Consider the following 25,101-nt stretch of genomic DNA (forward strand, 5'->3'; position numbering starts at 1 on the left):
TCCGGTCGGTACAGCATATTTCGACCGTACTGGTCTGTACGAAACGATATTCTAAATATTGGTAGAAACTCCACAAAAAAATAGAGTTGTTGAAAGAAAACATAAACACTTATTAAACACAACTAGAGCTTTAATGTTTCAAGCAAACATACCTCTAATTTTTTGGAGTGACTGTGTGTTGGCTGCAGCATATATCATAAATAAAATTCCAACTCCTCTTCTTATAATCAAAACACCATTGGAAATGTTTTTTCATAAAACACATAATCTTTCTCATCTCAAAGTTTTTAGTTGTCTTTACTTTGCATCTACACTTACAACTTATAGGCAAAAATTTGATCCAAGAGCTACAAAATGTATATTCTTAGGTTACCCTTCTAATGTTAAGGTTACAAATTGATGGACCTTAACACAAACAAAATATTCATCTCCAGAAATGTTGTATTCTATGAGACCATTTTTTCTTTTAAAGTTCTCCCATCCAACTCTAAAACACATTCATTCTTATTTCCTCCTTCAGAATTTTATTATGATTCATCTCATATCAGTTCTCCTATTATTCTTGATTAGAATTCATCATCTGCTTTACGTAATTCTTCTAATGAACTAGCTTCATCTACTAAACTAGTTTCATCTAATGATTAGTATATTCCCAATACTAATCACATTTCTCATCAAACTGCTTCAAATGCGCAACACATAAAAAAATCCTCTAAAATTAAACAAACACCCACCTTTTTGCAGGATTATTATTGTGGTACTGTTTCTTCACTTTCAAATGCAAACCATGCATCTGCTTCTGCTGGTTGCTCTTTTAATATAGGTAATCTCTATCCTATCTCTTCCTTCCTTTCTACCAACAGATTATCAATATCACATAAAACCTTTTTAGCCTCCATTTCAACTTCTTAAGAACCTAAAACCTACAAACAAGTTGCTAAACTACCTGAATAGCAAGTTGCTATGAAAAACAAACTTGATGCTTTAGAGTAAAATAAAACCTGAGAACTTGTTACTCTTCCTAAAAGTAAATAGACCATAGGTTGCAAATGGGTATTTCAAATTAAATACAAGGCTAATGGAACTATAGAAAGGCACAAAGCCAAACTGGTGGCTAAAGGTTATACTCAGCAAGAAGACTTAGACTTCTTTGATACCTTTTCTCCCGGTGCTAAGATTACATCTATTCAATTGCTACTTGTTGTTGTTATAATTAAAAACTGGCACATTCACCAACTAGATGTAAATAATACTTTTTTACATGGTGAATTGCATGAAGAGGTTTATATGGAATTGCCTCCTGGATTGGTTGCCAACGAGGCTAACAAAGTTTGCAGACTTCTCAAAAGTCTTTATGATTTAAAGCAGGCTTCTTGACAGTGGTTTGCTAAACTGTCTACTGCTCTTCTCAATTATGGTTTTATTCAAGGCCATTATGATTGCTCCTTGTTCATTAAGAAATCTGCAACTTCTTTCATAGCATTACTAGTCTATGTAGATGATGTTCTACTAGCTAGTGACAATTTACTAAAAATTCAGTTGCTCAAACTTTTTTGCATGACAAGTTCACCATCAAAAGACTTAGGGTAGCTCAAATACTTCTTTGGTTTGGAAGTGGCAAGATCCAAAACTGGTATTTCTCTTTGCCTAAGGAAGTATGCCTTAGACATACTTCAAGATACTGGTATTATTGGTTCCAAGCCTGCTGCTTTTCCAATGGAGTCTAATCTCAAGCTCACTGTAATTGATTCTAATCTTTTGAGAATCCATCAGCTTATAGAAGATTTGTTGGAAGATTATTGTACTTAATAATAACAAGAACTGACCTTGTTTATTCTGTTCAAGTTCTTAGTGAGTTTCTTGCCAAACTTATTATTAGTCACTGTCAAGCAGCAGTTAAAGTCTTAAAATACTTGAAAGCTACACCAGGACAAGGCCTATTTTTCTTCCTCCTCATCAGAATTGCAGCTCAAAACCTTCTCAAACAGTGATTGGGCAGGATGTATTGACACTCGAACGAGTGTTACAAGTTTTGCAATTTTTTTGGGCAATTCATTGGTCTCATGGAAATCTAAAAAACAAGCCACCATTAGTAGATCTTTTGCAGAAGCATAATACCGAGCACTTGCAACAACTACCTGTGAAGTTCAGTGGCTATTTTATGCTTTACAAGATCTAAACATCAACCATCATCAGCCGACATTACTCTATACTGATAGCAAGTCAGTTTTATCTATTGCCACCAATCCAGTCCAACATGAGAGAACAAAACATATACAAATTGATTGCCACCTTGTTAGAGAGAAGCTGCAGCAGAACATCATTAAGCTTTTCTACATCCCCTCAATATTACAATTGGTGGACATACTCACAAAGCCTCTGGGCTCATTGCTTTTTCATTATATCTTTTGCAAGATGAACATTATTAATATACATGTTCATCTTGAGGGGGGTGTTGGAGTACAGCCTCACACATTGAGAATATGGAGTTAAAGTCCAAATAAAAACAAGTAAAAATAGAGAAAGCAAAGAATAGGAATTAGTTTCTATTAATTCTATTATTCTGTTATTATGTTTCTATTATAGTATAAATACAGCTTTACACTTTGTAAATAATTCATTCAATTCATTCAGTCGATTACACAAGTTTTCACTTTCTCTCCTCTGTTTCACTTCTCTTTTGTTTTCACCGAGTTCTCAATTAAGCCATCATCAAGTTCTTGACACCATGCATTTTGGTCACGTAATGAAATTCGATGTTTGTGATTTCTTTTATATATATATATATATATATATATATATATAAAGAAAAATGCTTCTATGTTGCTTCATTTATACTGCTTAGTTTGTCTTATTGTGCCACATTGCTTATTTAAAAAATAAAATAGTGTCAAAAAATACAAAATGAGAAAGACTGAAACCTTAAGTTCCATTTATCTCTTTTATGTTTATATTTTTAGTTTTCTTAATAAACCACATGGTGCCATGTCAATGGGACAAATTGAGCAGTATAACTAAGACGACGTGGTAGTATTTCTCAAATATAATTTATGGAACATTTGTAATCTTCTATTATTAATTTTCTCATTTCATTTTCTTTAGGAGTTTGGTTTTGAGATTTTAATTGTAATCTGATGCTCTCTTTGTATACGACGTTTCTCCATCATAAGTAAGGATTATCAAAAAAATTGGATTACCGTCCTAACTTCTTTAAAAAAAAAAAAAAAACCCAGAATTGGGCCCACACTAAATATCATTTTAAATGAAAGAAATTTAATTATTTACTCTTTACTTTTTATGTTTTTATCTTTATTATATGTATATGACATGGTACTCTCTTACACGTGGACATAGCCAAACATAACTTACAAGTAAAATTTTTACGAGCAATGTTATATACAAACGTTTTAGATATGCACATTCTGTTTAGAAGAAGTATAATCCATCATAAAAAGGTTGATTTATTTTTATATGAGTTCCAAATTTTTCATATATATATTTTTTTAAAAGAGATACATGTGCAACTTGTACGCCTTAAAATTCTATAAATCATTTTCAAAATTTATATGGGTATGAATTAAAACAATTTATGATACATTTTTTAGAACTAAAGTAATTGAAAAACGCATAAACCCGAAGCACTATATTGGTATTTACTATTCGACCCTAATTAATTTTGTTTCCCTAGATTGAAGTTAAGATACATGCACTGAAGGATTTTTTTTTAATAGTAATAGTGATCTCTCCTCGTTAATTTTGTTTGCCTAATTTTGAAGGCCGGCCGAAGACCTCTCAAAAAAGCAGGCCAGAAATCGTCGCATCAGTGGCAGATATATAAATGAGAAATTCTTACATTATATATATTTTTTATCTAATTAATATATGATTTAATATTTTTATTATTTTATTATATTATTTAAATATGTGTATTTAAATAAATAAAAATAATAATAATAAATTACATATATTGAGTAGATAACTATTTTTTTAGATAAATATCAACTCATTCCCACCTCTTACCTATATAAAAAAGAGTATTACTATAAAGGAGAGAGCAACCATTACGTCACTGCTTTTGATTTTTTTTTGATTTTTTTGTGCATAATGCACTAGACGGCTTCTACCCCTCTCTCTTATCCCTCATCGACTCTCTCTCTCTTAACTATACTCTCTCTCTCATCGTCTCTCTCAATTTGGTATAATAATTTTGACTTTGAGAGATATATAATTTGAATAATGTCATGTAAGGTGCATAAAAATGGCTGTTCTCAATATTTTTTTAATAAAAAATAAAAACAAAAATCTAGTTATTTGATTTAGAAAAATTATTTTTATTAATCTATTCTTTGGTTGCAGCTACAACACACCTAATGTGTTGAGTTAAACATAAGAAAAAATATAAATATCAACCTATTATTGTTATATGTTGAAGCCAATGCACACTCAGTAGATTGAGTTAAAAAAAAAAAAAAATCTGTCTGATGTGCCTAAACATAAAAAATAAAAAAAACCGCGTTAGGTGTGTGGAGGCTATAGCCGGACTCTTTGTTTTATTCATCGGATACTGCCTTGGAGAAGAAGTTCCGCGACTAGAAATTACACCACTTGAAGCGTGGAAACCCACGCAGAACGCTCAAAGTCATCGGTATTCACTCACGGGCACGGCCTCGGTCACTCAAAGTCGATCTCTTTATTCTCTCAATATTCTTCGTTGCAACACAAAAGTGAATAAGCAATATCGTCGTCTGGGCTTCGGATCCGAAGAGAAAATGGGTGGAGTGGAGTTGGTGCTGCCCAAGGAGTACGGCTATGTGGTCATCGTTCTCGTTCTCAACTTCTTTCTCAACTTCTGGATGGCTGGCCAAGTTGGCAAGGCCCGAAAAAGGTACCTTTTCTATAACCCTCGAATCTTTTTTTTTTTTCTCCCATGTTGTTCTTCCAAATTGAGTGAACGAGAGAGAATCTTGTGTTGTTGTTGTAATTTTCAACAGGTACAAAGTGCCATATCCCACCCTCTACGCTTTAGAATCTGAAAACAAAGATGCAAAGCTCTTCAACTGTGTTCAGGTTTGGACTTCTGCTTATCTTCATTAGGATTAATTTCCACGATTCAATTGATGTGTTGATTGATTTAACTGATGAATTTATGCAGAGAGGGCATCAGAACTCGCTGGAGCTGATGCCCACGTTTTGCACGTTGATGATATTGGGAGGGATGAGGCATCCTCGCGCTACAGCTCTGCTTGGTCTACTCTACTCCGTGACTCGCTTTTTCTACTTCAAAGGCTATGCCACGGGCGATCCCCAGAAGCGTCTCACCCTTGGGAAATTTGGCTTCTTGGCCTTGTTGGGGCTTTTAATTTCCACTGTCTCATTCGGTGTCAATCTTCTTCTTTGATCTATAAGCCTCTGCTTTCTATACTTGTGCTTGGTTTTGAACTTTTGTATGTCGGGCTTTGAATAATTGAAACTTATGTTCGAATTTGAAGGGTTTTAGCCTTTTGTATGTGTAGCGGTGAAGTTACTGCCGTATGAATAATGAGACTGCTGGACTTGCTAATACTTTTCTTTTGTAAAATTTGGTACTTTGAATCTGATGCTAATCTGTTTACATTACTTTCCTAAATGACTTCATAGTTGGTGACTTTGCATCCTCTTTCTACAGTGATTTATGGGTTTTACTCTTTCAGTTGATTGTTACACGACTTGGTTTCAGAGAACAATTGCATTCAAGCACTTTGGTAAATTATAGTTTTGAATTGCAGAAATTTTAGCCCAATTCGCTTTTTGAGCGGACGAAAGCAGAGGCTCAGTCACCGAGTTTTTGGGATGACTTTTTTAGTGCCATATGTATTTATGGTGATTTCTGTCATTGTGGATTGTTTCGGTCCGATGGTGAGAGAAATCGTGTTTTTGGAAAGAGAAATTACTTACATCAATCTACTATTAATGTAAGCCTCAACACACTCAGTATTGTTGAGTTTAAAAAAAAAAAACAAAAAAATATAACCACAGAGTGTGCAGCACTCTTTTGGGAATTGCTATTCTTAGAATTATTAAGATGAGTTATTTTTTGGTAGGTTGCTGGCCATGTCAATTCCGGTTTGAATTGGAAGTTCATTTCATTTTATTTTATCATTATAAATTTATAATTTTTTTAAATTTTTATAAAAAATATAAAAAATAATTTAATTTTTTTAAATTTTAAAATAATAATAATATTAAAAAATAATATTTTATTTTACTATTCACAAATCATCTAAACTCATTTCTGAATCTAAACGGGACTATTTTTAGGTCATTTCTTAGGCAAGACATTAGGTACCAATGCAATACCATAGCTTCAAGACGTTTTCAAAGTTTGAAGTTTGAACTTCATATTTTATATTCTCATCCCGACAATGAAAAGTGGATAAATATATGGAAGATGTGTATACATTTTTTTAATCTAGTTCAAAGACAATCTAGTCGTCCTTGTTTTCCCCTTCAACAAGGAAAAGAAGTCCCAAGGAAATTTTGCTAATTCCGTAGTGATCGTGCTGGCGTCAGTGATTCAGTTGACCTAGTTTATGCTTAAGGTTGTTAGAAGAAAGAGGAATTTCGAAGGATGACTCGGGCAGAGCAACTCATTTTGACCCAAAAGCAGTTCTCAGCTTGGCTTGCATTTCAACGCCACTGCTCGGAGAAAATATCAATTGAGTGTGTTCCTAGTTGCCCAGGCCTTCACTCTCTCCATAAAGGCATGCTGCATTACCGCATGACATGGTTTCATTTGGGCACAAGAGTTTAAATACAATCCGGCCTCTTCAAGAACCACATTGTTGTGAGATCTCTGTGTACCAAGCATGCATATCTTGTTTAATCATTTTTAATCAAACCTCCCTTGAGGGTTCTGGTACAGAATATATCTCACAGTACAGAATATATATCACAAGTCAACAAGAAAAATAAATACTAGAGGCTGGAAGACGAAAAAGGAAAAGGAAAACATCTTATACACAAGTAGCCCAGGATCAGTTGTATGTGAGCAAGCAACATAACGCATACGCAGAAACAGTAGGATTACAAAGAACACAGCCAAGCACCTCCAATGCTATCAACCACTTATATTATGCTCAGGATATTAACTTAGGTGCATGCAACTGGAAGAACACAATTCTGGTCAGCCTTGAAAGGCGGTAATGTTGATGCCCCTGCCGGGGTTGGCCACAGGTGCATCAAATTTGCTGAAAAGTTTATAGGATGAAATGAGCGAAATCATTGCATAGCAAGCCACTACAACGAATGTGATGACTACGGATGCTGTGGCCTTATGACAGAACCCTCCAAAAGACCCACAAGCTGCACTCCAGGTGATGGCCGTATCTCCCTTGTATGCCAGGAATAACACCTCTACCGACACAGCTCCGGCAGCTAGAATAGTGTACGTGAGCACCTAGGTGCATCAAAAGACCAATCTCGATATAATATATTGGTTCTTGCTTTGTCATGTTTTTTTTTTTAAGTGTAAGATTTAGAAAATCAACTAACCTGGTCAAGGAAGAAGAAAGTCCAAGCGCAGGACATGGTGGAAGGGCGAGGCATGGCTACAATGATGGCTGAAAGAAGGGAATAGCCTGCACAAATTCCATTGGCGTGCACCAAATACCTGCATAATGAAAGTCATGATCTTGTATTAACTATTGAAAAAGGAAGATTTATGCGAAGTTTTTTAGAGCGCAGCTTCCACGAGAAATCTATTTATCAGATATGCTGATATAGTATCTTCAGCCGTGAAATAAGCAGATATACTGGACTATACCAATTTCCATACACCTTAAAGAATAGCAATCAGCAATAATAAGCTAGCTGCCCTCATAATTAGGTCACAAAATTGATCTGCAATAGCTATAGTCGTTGCTTCCATGACCTTATAAATGCATCTCAGAAAATTAGCAATGATGAATGTGATTGCTAGAGGTAATGTCCAGCATTTACTTGGGAGTGGAGCTTAAACTGATTTAACAAAACCTGGTTAATCCTCTGGTAGCTATAATTCTATCCATTGAAGATATGGGTTAGCATTCTTTTGGTTAATAAAATAAACCTTCATAAAAAATGTGAAGGGGGCCCATCTTAGAAGGGCCCTGGCTCAAAGAAATCAAGCTGCAGGAACCCTAGGCCCTCGGATGAGACCCTGGCGTGGGCAAGAAGCCCAGATCGGGAGAAGGCGCACTAAGCTCACAACCGTAAGCCAATCCAAAAAGGTTTTGGCGCTAAGTTTGGATACGCCAAGAGTCCCGTCTCGGGACTCGATGACGTGCCGAGCCCTGTCATGAGGTACTATGCAGACTAATCCACTGCATGCGGACGCGTTAGACCCAAGGCTCGTCGCATTCAATGCGCGTGTCAGAAGACCCGACACGCAACGGCGCGCTGCTAGAGTATGCAGGATGACTAGGCCACGACCTGACACCCTGTCTTGACTGGATGGGGGTAGCGGGTCTAACCGAGCACGACCTGACATGCCACAACCTCCTGCAATAGTTTGAGCCATAGACCGACACGCTGCCACAACAGGGGAGAGTGGCGGCAAGTCAGGTACGACCTGACACTCCACGACCTCTCTCAACAGAAGGGTCCGAATCAAGTATAAATAATAGTCATCCCTCATATGGGAAGACTCTCTGAGCCCTTGACCATTCTCTCTAGTTATTTAAGATTTTCCCATCAAACTCGAATTTTTCACTAACTTTGGTATAATCGGAGTGATCCCGGAAGTCACAGGAGCCCATTCTCCCTCCTTGTTGCAGGTAGCATAGGATTAGCAACTGTGGCACTGCTCAGGCTGCGAAACACGACCTCAACAAAAACAATACATGATTGCCAGTTGTTCAATTCATCTGGGCTGGTTAATTAACCTTACCATGTTCTTAATGGACAGACATATGAATATACATGAAAAACGCCAAGTTTAAGAATACCTGAAGGTTCCAAGGTCAGAGTAGGAAATGGAACCGAAGTCGTTGGTCTGAGAGTCCTTGAGCATGAGCACGAGTGCAGAGATGCATAGAGCCATGGGGACCAAACGCAGCAAAGTCTCTGCAGTGCGCATGGCGCTGCCATCACTCCCCTCCTCCTCGTCTCTTGGCCCCATGATCTCCATAGGAGAGGTAGCTGTCTTCTCTGCCAACATTTTTCTTCCCTGATCTTTTCTCTGCTCTTTTGGGATGTTTGGGTACTCGGCAAAGCTCGAGTCTTGTTTGAAATCCTCCGCCATGACTCGTACACATTTAAGGGAGTCTAGCCTAGTTGGGGAGGCTGGGTAGTTGAGAGAGCATTCAATACAATCAAAGCCACCCCCCATGCATCCCAGCTGATAACACATGGTAACGTTATTATTATTAAATTTTTCCGCCATGAAGTATAGGAAAATGATATATTCTTTTTTATTTTTACCGTTTATATATTTAATTTTTTTTAATTTTTTTTGTTTAATGATTATAGAAATGATTATTAGTGAATATTCTGCTCACTAATTAACATTTGTTTATAACTTAATATATTATAAAAAATCGATATAATTACATATTTAAAAAAAAAAAAACTTTCTTATTCATATTATTGTTGAGATGTTTTGAGTCAACAAGATGAGTGAATGATCGATATTCAGGGAATTAAATGAGTTAGGAAGGCCAACAGTGAGAGGACTAGTTGAAGTCATAATCAAGTTCCGTGACAAGGAGGTAGAGGGGTGGTTGTGACATCTAGAATGGATGGATGAGAAGTAGCACATGTTTGTATAAAGTCAAATCATATGGTTAATTCAGGGTTTTTTTTTTTATAATTTAATTATATATATATATATATATATATATATATATATATAAGTGAGGATACATTAATAAAATTTATGAAGACTTATCAAAAAAGAAAAAAAATTATGAGGCATTATCTTTTTTTTTTTTTAAATAAAAATAAAAAATAGAACTATAGAGGATTACATAGACAAGTTATTTTTCACATTGGCTTAGCTTCTTTTTGCTTTATATTTATGTTTTATATTTTTCAAATGTTAGAGTTTGAAAGAGAGCCAATTGTGGATCCAAAAGCGGAAGAAGTGGTAGTGGTATACCTTCCATATCAAAAGCGGATGGATTATGCTCGCGCTCATGATAGGGATTCAGTTTATGGCGTGAGGTTCAGTTCCTTATCTAGAAGCAAGCATACCTGCCCAGCTTCGCATAGCAGCTGTCTCCCCAGCCCACAACATAGTGTGGAATCTGGATCGTTTCATCGAGCACCATTTGTTTTAGATATAAAGGTGTTCTGACTCTATTGGATCAAGTCATAATCTAAGCTTTTGACAAGTATACTACTATGGGGAGAGACTAAGCTCTATTTCAGAGATTGGACTCTCTTAAGGAAAAAAAAAACAACTAAAAAATGTTTGCCTAAATTAGAGTATGCGGACATTGTAGTGTCAATGCATCTTACCTATGTTGGTTAGGACTATTCCAATACTGACAAAATTTGATATAAATGAGACAACCTCTACCTTGTCGAATATGATGCTCTTAGCCGCACTGCTTTCAATAATTCAGCACAGCTCAAGCTAGACTACGAGCTCCGAGCCCGGGGACCAAGTCGACAACATTTAAAAATGGAAAAAAAAGGAAGAGAAATCAAGAGTGGGGAAGACATGGCTTCGACTTCTAGGGGCTACCGAAACGTGTTGGCTACAGTTTAGGAAACGAATCATAGAGAGACATCATACATCGGTAGGCTGTAGCCGCCTCGCATCGATTATTCAGGAAACAACTGCAATGTGCGGCTATCCTTCGGGAATAAATATAAATAAAAAATTATTATTAGAATCATCTATTTTATACATATAATATGACATTATCTAATCATACATATTTTTAAATAAATATTGAAAATAATTAATTAAAAATAATTATATAATAAATACAAAATATACATTACTCATGCTTCGTACTTCAGTCCACACATTTCGTGGGATATGTCCATTTTATTTGGGAAACGAACGCCATATTCTCCGGATAAAATAAATTAAAATAAAAAATAAATTCAAGGCGTTTCCAGAGAAGTCCCAAGTCTGTCTTCTTCTGATTAAGGCGGTTTGTAAGTTGTATTTTTAAAATTTTTAAACTCATTTAATTTATATAATTTTTTTTTTACTTAACATCTTATTATATGCAAGATTCTTAATTTATTTTAAATTTTTATAAATATATAGAAATTTATTTTAATATTTAAAAATATTTAAATTCATTTTAAATAAATTCTATAAAAATCACTCAATCATCACTCAATTCAGCTCAACGTTCGAGATTAAATAAGTTTTTTTTTTTTTGGGTATAAAATCAACTTCATTCATCCGGAGCCTAGAAAAATCAAGAACTTCACTCCACAGTCCACACAATTCTTCGGCTCTCCCTCGAAAGACTGTGAATCCGATGGCCAGTGCCAAGGCTCAGAAAAGGGTTCTGCTACTGTGCGGGGATTACATGGAAGATTATGAGGCATCTTCTTTACCCACCATACCCTTTACTATTTCTCTCTGTATCTCAACTGTAACTTTATTCTTTGCAGTTTTGTATCTTGTTAATTTCTTGCACCGTTATTTTCTGATTGCAGGCAATGGTTCCTTTCCAAGCTTTGCTGGCATTTGGAGTCTCGGTGGATGCTGTATGCCCCGGCAAGAAAGCTGGCGAAGTCTGCCGCACCGCTGTTCATCAGAGTTCTGGTCATCAGGTCTCTCTCTCTCTCTCTCTCTCTCTCTCTCTCTCTATATATATATATATCTATTTCATACCCAAATTTCGACGTATGTGCTGTTAATAGAACTATGTACTCAGAACATATATGAAGTTTAGGTGGGAGGAAATATTTGGTACCTGAATCCATGACCTGATAAATTACAAACTATATGTATATAAATCCTATCTAGATATAACTATTAGTATATAGATCGATCATGTCTTGTGTTCTTGATTAAAATATATCAAATCAAACTGATACTAAAGTGGTATCTTAGGCTTCATTATCATTCACTTATGTGGTTTGATAGAGGTGAAAACTTAATGTATACGAGTTTTGAGAGTTAAGGAACGACAATCTTTTTCTTCTATAGGCAGTACTACCGTGATTGATTTTGGTTGTTTATTTGTATGCTAGTTTATGACTTCCTGTATGATCTTCTTCATTTGTTGTGGAGTTGATACTATAGTTTTCGCTTCCTTTTTTCCTTCTATCTCATCTTTGTTCTTTTGCACTTTTATTGGCTGCAGACTTACTCCGAGTCCCGCGGTCACAATTTTGCATTAAATGCTACATTTGATGAAATTGAATCTGCCAAATATGATGGCTTAGTGATACCCGGAGGACGGGCTCCAGAATATCTTGCAATGGATGCAAGCGTTATAGACTTGGTCAGAGACTTTTCCAACTCCAGAAAACCAATTGCCTCTATCTGCCATGGGCAATTGATCTTGGCAGCTGCAGGCTCGGTTGAAGGTCGGAAGTGCACTGCATACCCTCCTGTGAAACCTGTACTCATTGCTGCAGGTGCTCATTGGGTAGAACCTGAAACCATGGCAGCATGCGTTGTTGATGGTAATATCATAACTGCGGCTACATATGAAGGGCATCCCGAGTTCATCCGACATATTGTGAAAGCACTGGGAGGAACCATAACTGGCTCAGATAGAAGGATCCTGTTTCTTTGCGGGGTAGGTTCCATTTTTTTATATGCTTGAGTTGGAAAATCAAAAGAGCGATTGGGTTGAAAAAATAAAGGATTTCTAACCATCTTGTTATCCTATGATGGACAAAAAACGATTTAATTAGATTTTAATTAGATGGAAAAAGAAAGGATAAAGAGTCCATTGATAAGTCTCATCTGTTTCAGTGGTTGTTGACTTCTCTTCTTTGTGTTCCCCCTTGAATTTCGTACTGATTGACCATAGTTTGAAGTTGCAGAGGTAGAGCACATACCATAAAAATATGGAAATGGATAGAAGTGGCGAACTGTGCACTAGTGCCCAATTTATTAATGCTCTAGTATTTTGGAATTCAAGGAATTATGAAGACCAATCTTTAAATTGGTAAATATGCATAGTAGGAAAAAAATGGGTAGAGTTTAGGGCATGATTTTCTTAAGAAAAACGCTTGTTGCAAACGTGGCTGATGTGGAGACACTTGATGAGAGATAGACTGAGCTGATGAGAGAGAGATGAGGAGAGGGAGAGATTGAGCTGCTGGAGCTGATGAGAGGGAGAAACCAAGCTGATGAGAGAGAAAGACCTAGCTGATGAGAGAGAGAGAGAGCTGATGAGAGAGGAATAACTCATTTTAAATCTGATGTGTCATAGACGACTGCACGTCAGTTGTATCTACCCACTATATATAGAAGAACTGTTTTCTTAATCCATGCTAAAAAGAAGACAATGATTTGGTGAGGTCTCCATTCCATGTTGCACTTTGGTCTCTTGGAGGTTAATGGTTTAAAGTGAAGTCATTTGAGAATTTACTTCCAAAAATCACCTATGCAGTATTTACATGTACATGATTGATGTTACATTCTTAGAATGTGTGAAATTCTTAGTACTTGGGTAAGGAGCAAAGATCAATTCGGGCTTATATGTCTAAGTTGGTTTTTGTTTAAGGTACTTTGCAATTACTACTTAAGGATTGAGAAGGTATGTTCATCTGCTTATAATTTATGTACTTTTAATAATTTTTATGGGAATCAAGTAGTTGTTCTCGCCCTCCAAAATCTAAAAAATGTTTAATTGGACAATATTGAATGTTTGGGAAACAATTGTATAGCTCTAAAATAAAAATCTTTTCATTTCTGGGGAGGTTCCTGGTAATGAACTAGTTCCTTTGTTCCTGTTACAGGTAAAACTTGGTCCTGCACAGTTGTTGAGCATCATTGCATCTTATTTCTTCTTGTTTTCTTATATTCATGCCAAACTCCTAAAACTTATCGGTCTCTTGCAGTTATTGTGTTATATTTCAATAATAAAAGTTGTTTTTTTCCCTTCCTATTTCAGGATTACATGGAAGATTATGAGGTAACTGTTCCTTTTCAGTCCCTTCAAGCTTTAGAATGCCATGTTGATGCAGTTTGCCCCAAAAAGAAGGCTGGTGATACCTGCCCAACTGCTATCCATGATTTTGAAGGCGACCAGACTTATAGCGAGAAGCCAGGCCATAATTTCGTTCTAACTGCTAAATTTGAAGGTCTAGAAGCCTCAAAGTATGATGCTCTTGTTATCCCTGGAGGTCGAGCTCCTGAATATTTAGCTTTGGATGATTCGGTCATTGCCTTGGTGAAGGACTTCATGGAGACCAAGAAGCCAGTTGCATCCATCTGCCATGGGCAGCAGATTTTAGCTGCTGCAAACGTTCTGAAGGTAGTCTTCTTGATGGATTGGCATTATCCTATAGAAGCCAATTATGGTACTTCCATTATATACATATTGACAAATTGATTATTAGGAGTGCATGTTATTCATTTGTCACAAGAAATCTTTTATTAATTCATGTATTATCCACGTAACCATAAACATCGTGCATTGTAGAACAATTAATTTTCATTCTTTTCTCACATTTATGAAATTGGTAGCATAGATAGGAAATGCTGGACAAGCTCGTAGACATCAGTTAATATGACAGAGTAAACATATTTCTTATTCTTAGGTGGTAAAAGAGGAAGGTTAGCAATGTGGAGATCGATACTATGTTTCATTTTTTAGGAAAAAAACTAATTGTGCTTTTAGATGTCCATAGACTGAATAATATAAAGAAAGACAGAATCTTTATCTCTTGTGATCCTTATAAAAAAATATTTATCTGTTGAGATGAGGTACCCTTTTATGGAGTGGGGTGAACATAATTGAAATGCAGTGACTTCTAGATTGGCTTTTCCAAAATTGTCCTCTTTGATAGAGGTGAACTCTTTGGGCTTGTATATGTTGTGGGGATGTTTCAGTTGTGAGTATTTGTCAGATGGGACTAGATTCCTTTCCGGTATGATGTCTGGTATACGAAGCATTTCTGAAATTTGCTTTCTCAACAAGACATGCATCCTCGATTACAATGGACAATATGCTTGGTGGCTAGTAGTGGGTTGGCCGGGGTTGAAAGTTCTATTGGTCTTCTGAGATTTATGATGGTTCTGGATTAGAAATTTAAAACTCCATTATTTCTTATTTTTTTTAGTAATTTTCAAATTTAGTATTCTAGGATTGTTGGCGTGGGTGGAATGAAACAGGAAACAGGATTGGTTGCTATCGAAGGATTTTTTTTATTATTAGGTTGCTATCAAGGGATGAGAATTTGCTGTCAAATCTTTTATGGGGTGTTGCAAGAACTTGGGGGAGTATTTTTGTTTTTGTTTTAATTTTATCTTTTAATTTTTTTTTGTGGGGAGGGGTACTGAGCTTTGTTCGCATTGAAAAACTTTTGGCATTAAAGGCGCTACCTAAGGTTGCCTTCATATCCTGGATAGAACCTTATTGTTGATAACCTTTCCGAGAGAAAATGAGTTATTATTGACTGGTGCTATATGTTTAAAAGGCACTATTTTACTTATCAAAGAAGAAAAAAAGTTTAAAATGCTCTATTTTCTTTGTCGTAACATTTACAAGAGAAGTTTGACCATTTTCTGTTTGCAGGGAAATTTAAAATGCATCATTTTCTTTGTGCTTCATAAATTACCATTATGTCTTGGTGCTGTCTGTCTGTCTGTCGTGTTGTCTTTATCGTGCCACAAACTGGCTACACCCTTTTCTTGAATATTATTAGCACATCCTAATGTTTTGGTTTTGTTCAATGTGTTGGAATAGGGAAGAAAATGTACTGCATACCCAGCCGTGAAGCTCAATGTTGTATTGTCAGGTGCCACATGGTTGGAACCTGATCCGATAGATCGCTGCTTCACTGATGGAAATTTAGTAACTGGAGCAGCATGGCCAGGGCATCCAGAGTTCATTTCCCAGTTCATGACATTGCTTGGTGTTCGAGTATCATTCTAGTTGTTCTCGTTCACTGCACTATCGGCTTGCTTTAATGCACGGGTGTTCCAACATAAATAATGAGCATATGTTAAGGATGTTACCATGCTACGGCTTGTCTCTGCGACAACATGTATCCAAATAAAAATAAGATATTAAGGTGAGTACTTCAGGTGTGTTTGTATGAGAGAACATGTATCTTCTAGTCTTTTTCCTGGATATGAAACTTTGTTGCTCTTCTTTCTTGGACTTGAGGTGGAATAATATAGCTGGAAGATTTGATATTATTAGGATCATTTTGGGTGAAACTTTGTTGCTTTGCTTTTGGACTTGGGGATTGAATAATAGAGCTGGAAGCTTTTGATATGATTATCATTTTGGTGCCAAAGCCACCTCAAAGTCGCAACAGTAAGCATTTTTTCTTTTTCCCCTGTCCGGATGTACCTGTCTATATGATTATTTAGTCCCTATTATTTTGGAGGGAAATATAAATGGATTATTGTTATTTTTTCTGAAGGAATGAAGAAATTTTCAGGTTGTGGTCATTGTCTGCCTTAATGTGGTTACGAGAATGCGCATTTTGCTTGTATTTATGATGTGAGAAACTAGCCCAAAAGGAATCCGCCCTCAGAAAATTCCAAGCAAGTTTACAACGAAGAGTTTTGAGAGTATCATGTAAATTTTGAATACCCAGACCGACCACCTTCAGAAAAGGGGTAGCAAATGTTTTTAGAATGATCATAAACTTCCCCCCATTAAAAAGTAGCAAATGCTTTGTGAATGGAATTGATCACATTTTTCAAAGGGTTTAAGGACAACTGGGCTGAGGATTGTGGCCAATTAGAAACAACAACATTGCAAATTCATGAGTTCACCACATAATTGATGCTTGCAGAAACTGAAAGCAAACCCTTTCTAATTGAACACAATGGTACTACGTAGCTTATTTTGGAGTTGCTTTTAAGGTTTTCTTTTGGAATCATTAAAACCTTATCATTCTAACTTCTGGAAAACTATTTGTAAATTCTTGCCTGTCATTCACCAAGAGAGACAATGGAAAGACTGTGAAGGAGCCTTAATCATAACTAGTTTGGTGATGGTTTTTTTTCCCAAAAGGCTTTCCTGTTTGTTTTCCCCTCTGCAATTAAAGGATGTAAGTTCTTCTTCTAGTTGGATTTGGGATAAAATTTCTAGGCTTGCAGATCTCTCTCACTCTCTTCCAAGAGCTTTAAAAAAAAAATTCATTACTCTAAAACCTGGTTCTCAACTTCTGACATTAGAATTTGGAAGCACTCATTTTTATTGCATCCTTAGCTACACTCTCACTTCATCTTATAACTGGAAAATTAGAGCTACCCATTGGTGGTTTACGTTTCGGGGCATTGATCAACTGCACTTGACTGTTTCTCTTTTATCTGCCCTCATTTGTTGGGAGATTTGGCTAGTCAGGAGCAAAACTTGTTTTGAGAATATCCACTTTAACTCTCATTCTATTGTTCCCAAAGTTAAGACATGGTTGATAGATCTTAACCATCAACTCTTGCATCTAGATTGACTGCGTTTGGTTTCCAAATTCAGCTAAGCTCAATTGAGTTTAATCTAATTTTAAGCTGAATCTAACATCTAAACACTCAACTCTCAAATTATTAAATTCATCTCAATTCAAAACCTTTTTACATGTGAGACTCACAACTTTTTTCAATTTAAAATATCTTTATACATGAGATTCATAACTTTTTTCAATTTTTCATAAAAAATACTAAATTCATCTTAACATCTAAACACACTTTAAACTCAGTTTAGATAGACTTCACATAACTCTTTCTACTACTTAACTCACTACTATTCATACTGAACTCAACTCAGTTCTAACATCTAAACGCAGTCTTAATTAGTCTAATTTGGACTCTCTCCATGTTACTGTTCTCATTGAAAAAGCCTTTCTTGGTAAAATGGACCCCCTTTTCTTTCGGCTTGCTTGAGAAGAATATTGATGGCGTTTGTTAAGGAAATCCTTGCCATGCGGATTGTGGGAGAGTTGGTAATAATATTTTTATTGAATTGTCGACTTTGAAGATGAGTCTGACTTTATGTTATCAACTTAACAATACCAAACAAGATTGAACGTACATTTCGTAGTGGAAAATGGGATGGAAAGCCACCTTGGTAGGTGGCCTCCGTTAGTCAATAAACACGAATATTGAAATTGGAGGCACTTCATTTTTTTTTATTTTTTTATTTTTTGGAGGGTGGCTCTGTTCAGCGCCGTGTGTCAATTGAATTCGTTTTTTTTAAAAGGAAATATGCTTTAGTACAAAATTTATAAATTCAAAATTATTTTTATTATAAAATATATTTAATACATTTTGAACTAATTAATTTATAAATTTATTTTTATGAATTTCTGTTATAATGTTTTTTTTCAAACATTTGACGTTACCTCTACTTAATACCTATCATCCTTTTGTCATTTATTAATACACGTGATAAGATCAAATTAGACATGGTCAAATCATTTTTATGATGTCACGGGTTTGATAAAATATGATGATTAAAAAACTTAGGTATATAATTTCTCCGGATCAATATTTGGGATACGATAATATTACTATACTCTAAATTTATATTACTCATTTTATTTCTTTGATGTTAAGTGATATACCGCAATGTCGTGTCAAGTGATTTGTTAAAAAAATTAAAAATACAAACACAAAAAATCTAAAAAAAAAAAAAAATCTAAAATTGTAGTTTTCATTTTTTTTATTTTCATAATAAAGTGAATAATATAAATTAAGAGACATAATATCATTTTTCTAAAATAAATCCAAAGCGTTTCAAAATAGCAGTTCCCTTAGTCTTCTCTTCCTCTTATTAAAAAAGGAGAAGTACTACATATATAAAAAAAAATATATAAAAAAAAATTTATAAATTAATATAATTTTATATGATCTGTTAAATCTACTATACAATAAGAATAATTATATAATCTGACGTACTGCATCAAGTCACATCAGTTTGTTAGTTTATTTTTGTGTAATCTCTTTGTGGCTAAAATATTTCTCTTAAAAAATAAAAAAGATTTTTATTATAAGTAATGTTAGATATAATCTTAAAGTGTGCAAACTACATACTTTCCCTTTGAAATAAAGTGTCGTCTACTATTAAAAAAATTATTTTTTATATAAATTATAGATTTAGCCCCTATTTGAATTCGAAATTCATTTCAACTCACCTCTCAATTTATCTTATCGTATTATTATAATTTTTTCAAATTTTGATACAAAATATAATAAACAATTCAACTTTTTTAAATATTAAAATAATAATATTATTAAAAATAATATTTTAATAATATTTTATTCAATTTATCTAAAATCATCTCAATTTAACTCTAAATAAGTTAATTACTTCCTCTTAAAAAAGTCCACGAGACTTATCTGTCATGAAACTGAAAATATTATTTCGTACTGATCATAAATAGTGCGCGCATATACATACAGATATATATATATATATATCTCTATATATATAAAGAGGCTATGAAACGGAATTTTTTTGTTTTAACAGAAATTTCTTATTTTAAAGGAATATGCTAGTTTTCATTAACTTTCCTTCCGTTTGTAATAATTACAGAATACAGGAATACAATTATATTTTCATTTAAATTCTATTTATGACTACTTTTATAGTTTTTGTTAGTTTCTATTCTATTATTAATAAATTTAAATATAATAATAAAATAGATTTATTATAATAATAATCATGGATTCAATTTTCAGTTTGAAAATACGTTATAATAAGAAAACAGATTTATATAGATTTATTTTTTCGTATTCATTATAATAAGAAAATATTATAATAATTTATAAATAACTTATTTTTTAATAATTTTTAAAATATATATTAGTAATAAAATAATAAAATATATATAATTTATTTTTATTTTAATAAAATATATTAATGCTTTCAACTGTATATACGTGACTCAGGCACGTAAGATCTTACTATTATATATATATATATATATATATATATATATATATAATCAACTTCATCCATCCCGAGCCCAGAAAAATTTAGAACTTCATTCCACGCACTTCTTCGTCTCTCCCTCGAAAGACGAATCCAATGGCCAGTGCCAAGGCTCAGAAAAGGGTTCTACTACTATGCGGGGATTACATGGAAGACTATGAGGCATCTTCTTTACCCACCATACCCTTTACCATTTCTCTCTGTATCTCAACTGTAACTTTCTTCTTTGCAGTTTTATATCTAGCTAATATCTTGCACCGTTATTTTCTGATTGCAGGCAATGGTTCCTTTCCAAGCGTTGCTGGCGTTTGGAGTCTCAGTGGATGCTGTATGCCCCGGCAAGAAAGCCGGCGAAGTCTGCCGCACCGCTGTTCAGCAGCGTTCTGGTCATCAGGTCTCTCTCTTTTCTTTTGTTCTCTCTCTCTTCTATATATATATAATATATATATATATATATATATATATATTTTTGGAATAGTTGGAATAGTTGACCCAACTTTAAAAAATTAAAACACCAATTATTCTTGAGCGGTGCTACTATGCCCAGCATTACAGCAGCTCATTTTTATTCACTTTTGTGGCTTGATAAAGGTGAAAACTTGGACCTTGTTTAAATGTTGAGATGAGATGAAAAATCTGTGCATAGTAGTGAAAGGTTTGAGCTAAGATGTTTTATGAGGTTTGAAAAATGAGTGAGAAAAAATTGAATAAAAATATTATAAAGTTAAAATTAAAAATATTGTTAGAATATAATTTTTGTTTTGGAATTTGAAAAAGTTATGTTTTTTGTGTTTTGTTTGAAAGTTAGAGAAAGTTGTAATGATTAGATAAAAAAATTGAGAATTTAAAATTGAAAGTGTTTGTATTTAAGTAATGTTTGGATGTTGAGATGAGATCCAAAACTCATCTCATCTCAACATCCAAACCAGCCTAATGAATACGAGTTTTGGAGAGTTAAGGAGTGACAATCTTTTTCTTCTATGGGTAGTACTACCGTGATTGATTTTGGTCGTTTCATTGTATGATAGTTTATGACTTTCTGTATGATCTTCTTAACTTGTTGTGGAGTTGATAATATAGTTTTCGCTTCCTTTTTTCCTTCTATCTCATCTTTGTTCTGTTGTACTTTTATTGGCTGCAGACTTACTCTGAGTCGCGAGGTCACAATTTTGCATTAAATGCTACATTTGATGAAATTGAATCTACCAAATATGATGGCTTGGTGATACCCGGAGGACGGGCTCCAGAATATCTTGCAGTGGATGCAAGCGTTATAGACTTGGTCAGAGACTTTTCCAACTCCAGAAAACCAATTGCCTCTATCTGCCATGGGCAACTGATCTTGGCAGCTGCAGGCTCACTTGAAGGTCGGAAGTGCACTGCATTCCCTTTCGTGAAACATGTACTCATTGCTGCAGGTGCTCATTGGGTAGAACCTGAAACCATGGCAGCATGTGTTGTTGATGGTAATATCATAACTGCAGCTATGTATAAAGGGCATCCCGAGTTCATCCGACATTTTGTGAAAGCACTGGGAGGAACCATATCTGGCTCAGATAGAAGGATCCTGTTTCTTTGCGGGGTAGGATTCCACTTTTTTATATGCTTGAGTTGGAAATTTCGGATTATAAAAATCATTGGATCTTGAACCACGGGTTGTTGACTTCTTTTCTTTGTGTTTCCCCTTGAATTTCATACTGATTGACCATAGTTTGAAGTTGCAGAGGTAGAGCACATACCATAAAAGAATAGAAATGGACAGAAGTGGTAACTGTGCACCAGTGCCCATGATCTTTAGAACACACTTTTTTTTGTGCATCAAAATCCCAGTTTATTTATGCCCAAGTGTTTGTGAATTCAAGGAATTATGAAGACCAATATTTAAATTTGTAAATATGCATAGAAGGAAAAAAATGGGTAGAGTTTAGGTGATGATTGTCTTAAACCTTGCTGATAAGAAGACAATGATTTGGTGAGGTCTCCATTCCATGTTGTTGCACTTTGGTGTCTCTTGGAGGTTAAGGGTTTAAAGTGAAGTCATTTGAGAATTTACTTCCAAATGTCACCTACGCATTATTTACATGTGCATGATTGATGTTACATTCTTAGAATCTCTTAAATTCTTAGTACTTGGGGTGAGGAGCAAAGATCAATTCGGGCTTATTTATCTAAGTTGGTTTTTGTTTATGGTACTTTGCAATTACTACTTTAAGGATTGAGAAGGTATGTTCATCTGCTTATAATTTATGACAGCTACATGTAATGATTTTTATGGGAATCAAGTAGTTTTTCTCGCCCTCTAAAATCTAAAAAATGTTTAATTGGTTAATATTGAATGTTTGAGAAACAACTTTTCATTGTGTAGCTCTAAAATAAAAATCTTTTCATTTCTGGGGAAGTTCCTGGTAATGAACTAGTTCTTTTGTTCCTGTTTCAGGTAAAACTTGGTCCTGCACAGTTGTTGAGCATCATTGCATCTTATTTCTTCTTGTTTTCTTATATTCATGCCAAACTCCTGAAACTTATCGGTCTCTTGCAGTTATATTTCAATAATTACAGTTGTTTTTTTCTTTCCTATTTCAGGATTACATGGAAGATTATGAGGTAACTGTTCCTTTTCAGTCCCTTCAAGCTTTAGGATGCCATGTTGATGCAGTTTGCCCCAAAAAGAAGGCTGGTGATACCTGCCCAACTGCTATCCATGATTTTGAAGGCGACCAGACTTATAGCGAGAAGCCAGGCCATAATTTTATTCTAACTGCCAAATTTGAAGGTCTAGAAGCCTCAAAGTATGATGCTCTTGTTATCCCTGGAGGTCGAGCTCCTGCATATTTAGCTTTGGATGATTCGGTCATTGCCTTGGTGAAGGATTTCATGGAGACCAAGAAGCCAGTTGCATCCATCTGCCATGGTCAGCAGATTTTAGCTGCTGCAAACGTTCTAAAGGTAGTCTTCTTGATGGATTGGCGTTATCCTTTAGAAGCCCAATTATGGTACTTCCATTATATACATATCAACTACTTGATAATTGGGAGTGCATATTATTCATTCGTCACAAGAAATCTTATATCAATTCATGTAGTATCCATGTAACCATAAACACTGTGGATTGTAGAACAATAGTTGGTTTGGTTACACAATACCAAACTATCTCATCTCATATCATCATTACAACTTTCTCAAACTCTCACATAAAATATAATAAACAATTCAACTTTTTCAAATTTCAAAACGAAAATTATATTAAAAAATTATATTATAACAATATTTTATTCAACTTTTAACAAAACATCTCCTCTTATCTCATCTGAACTGCGTAACCAAACTAGTGTTCATTCTTGTATCACATTTATTAAATTGGTAGCATAGATAGGAAATGCTGGACAAGCTCTTATGACATCAGTTAATATGACAGAGTAAATATATTTCTTCTAATTCTTTTATGTTTCTATTGTTTCAAATTTTTTTTTTTTTCATTTTGTAGGAAACATTTTAATTGTGCTTGTAGACTGAATAATATAAAGAAAGACAGAATCTTTATCCGTTGAGATCCTTGTAAAAAAAATCTTTATCTGTTGAGATGAAGTACTCTTAGTATGGATTGGGGGAAGCATAATTGAAATCCGGTGCAGAGTTTTCTTTCTGGGCTGGTTTCAGTTTGCTGTCCCGTTGATTTAGATAGAGGTGGGTTAGCATCCTCCTGGATTTAGAAACATGTGGCGTAGCGAGGATTCCTCTGGTTTGGCAGTGACAATAAAAGAGAAGTTTGGCCATTTTCTGTTTGCAGGGAGATTTAAAATGCATCATTTTCTTTGTGCTCCATAAATTACCATTATGTCTTGGTGCTGTCTGTCTGTCTGTCGTGTTGTCTTTATCGTGCCACAAACATGGCTACACCCTTTTCTTGAATATTATTAGCACATCTTAATGTCTTGGTTTTGTTCAATGCGTTGGAATAGGGAAGAAAATGTACTGCACACCCAGCCGTGAAGCTCAATGTTGTATTGTCAGGTGCCACATGGTTGGAACCTGATCCGATAGATCGCTGCTTCACTGATGGAAATTTAGTAACTGGAGCAGCATGGCCAGGGCATCCAGAGTTCATTTCCCAGTTTATGACATTGCTCGGTGTTCGAGTATCATTCTAGTTGTTTTCGTTCACTGCAGTATCGGCTTGCTTTTATGCAGGGGTGTTCCAACATAAATAATGAGCATATGTTAAGGATGTTACCATGCTGCGGCTTGTCTCTGCGACAACATGTATCCAAATAAAAATAAGATATTAAGGTGAGTACTTCAGGTGTGTTTGTATGAGAGAACATGTATCTTCTAGTCGTTTTCCTGGATATGAAACTTTGTTGCTCTGCTCTCTTGGACTTGAGGTGGAATAATATAGCTGGAAGATTTGATATTATTAGAGGATCATTTTGGGTGAAACTTTGTTGCTTTGCTTTTGGACTTGGGGATTGAATAATAGAGCTGGAAGCTTTTGATATGATTATCATTTTGAATGAGTTTGGTCCAACACGTTAAATATTTAATTAAATGAGATAGAGTGTAGAGTTAGGATTCGAATTCATGATCTCTATTCTGATACCATGCATGTGAAATTATAATTTATTCTAAAAGTTTAAGCTGATGGGAAGAGATAGATTTTATTATTTATATTTATGTCTTAACATTTAATGAATGAAGAAATTATCAGGTAGTGGTCTTTGTGTTAATGATTCCGAAAGAAAACCTTAAATTAGAGCAATTCCAAAATAAGCTACGTAGTATATACTATGGTGTTTAATTAATTAGAAGATAGTCTCTGGTAAACTCATGAATTTGCAATGTTGTTGTTTCTATTTAGCCACAATCCTCAACCCAGTTGGGGTGCAAATTACAGAAATTAAAATTAGTTATTTTTTTATTTTAATGTTCATGGTATCTGCATGGCGTATCAGTATAAAAGAAATACTTTCATCTAATTAATTTGTCCATTTAAAACTAAAATAATAATAAAAAAAACAATAAAAAAAGGTGTTAATTTCATCAA

At 34.7% G+C, this 25,101-nt stretch overlaps 4 protein-coding genes across 4 annotated transcripts; 3 read left to right on the top strand and 1 right to left on the bottom strand.

Moving 5' to 3' along the window:
- Positions 1-4,490: 4,490 nt before the first annotated feature.
- Positions 4,491-5,626, top strand: LOC108988095 (microsomal glutathione S-transferase 3-like). Its single transcript, XM_018961206.2, has 3 exons — positions 4,491-4,885; positions 4,992-5,067; positions 5,153-5,626. The coding sequence occupies exons 1-3, from the start codon at positions 4,770-4,772 to the stop codon at positions 5,396-5,398; spliced, it is 438 nt and encodes a 145-aa protein (XP_018816751.1). The 5' UTR covers positions 4,491-4,769; the 3' UTR covers positions 5,399-5,626.
- Positions 5,627-6,837: 1,211 nt separating this feature from the next.
- On the bottom strand, positions 6,838-9,321 carry LOC108988094 (CASP-like protein 2A1). The gene is made up of 3 exons (XM_018961205.2): positions 8,964-9,321; positions 7,531-7,648; positions 6,838-7,435 (listed from the first exon to the last, which is right to left on the bottom strand). The coding sequence occupies exons 1-3, from the start codon at positions 9,257-9,259 to the stop codon at positions 7,163-7,165; spliced, it is 687 nt and encodes a 228-aa protein (XP_018816750.1). The 5' UTR covers positions 9,260-9,321; the 3' UTR covers positions 6,838-7,162.
- A 1,992-nt stretch (positions 9,322-11,313) lies between these two features.
- LOC108988092 (protein DJ-1 homolog D-like) lies at positions 11,314-16,403 on the top strand. Its single transcript, XM_018961203.2, has 5 exons — positions 11,314-11,528; positions 11,644-11,760; positions 12,297-12,737; positions 14,064-14,426; positions 15,861-16,403. Exons 1-5 carry the CDS (start codon positions 11,463-11,465, stop codon positions 16,047-16,049), a joined length of 1,176 nt encoding a protein of 391 aa, XP_018816748.1. The 5' UTR covers positions 11,314-11,462; the 3' UTR covers positions 16,050-16,403.
- A 3,662-nt stretch (positions 16,404-20,065) lies between these two features.
- LOC108988093 (protein DJ-1 homolog D-like) lies at positions 20,066-24,564 on the top strand. Its single transcript, XM_018961204.2, has 5 exons — positions 20,066-20,222; positions 20,338-20,454; positions 21,202-21,642; positions 22,644-23,006; positions 24,020-24,564. Exons 1-5 carry the CDS (start codon positions 20,157-20,159, stop codon positions 24,206-24,208), a joined length of 1,176 nt encoding a protein of 391 aa, XP_018816749.1. The 5' UTR covers positions 20,066-20,156; the 3' UTR covers positions 24,209-24,564.
- Positions 24,565-25,101: the final 537 nt, after the last annotated feature.

This window comes from Juglans regia, chromosome 1 (genome assembly GCF_001411555.2).
Source record: "Juglans regia cultivar Chandler chromosome 1, Walnut 2.0, whole genome shotgun sequence".
Classification (NCBI taxonomy): domain Eukaryota; kingdom Viridiplantae; phylum Streptophyta; class Magnoliopsida; order Fagales; family Juglandaceae; genus Juglans; species Juglans regia.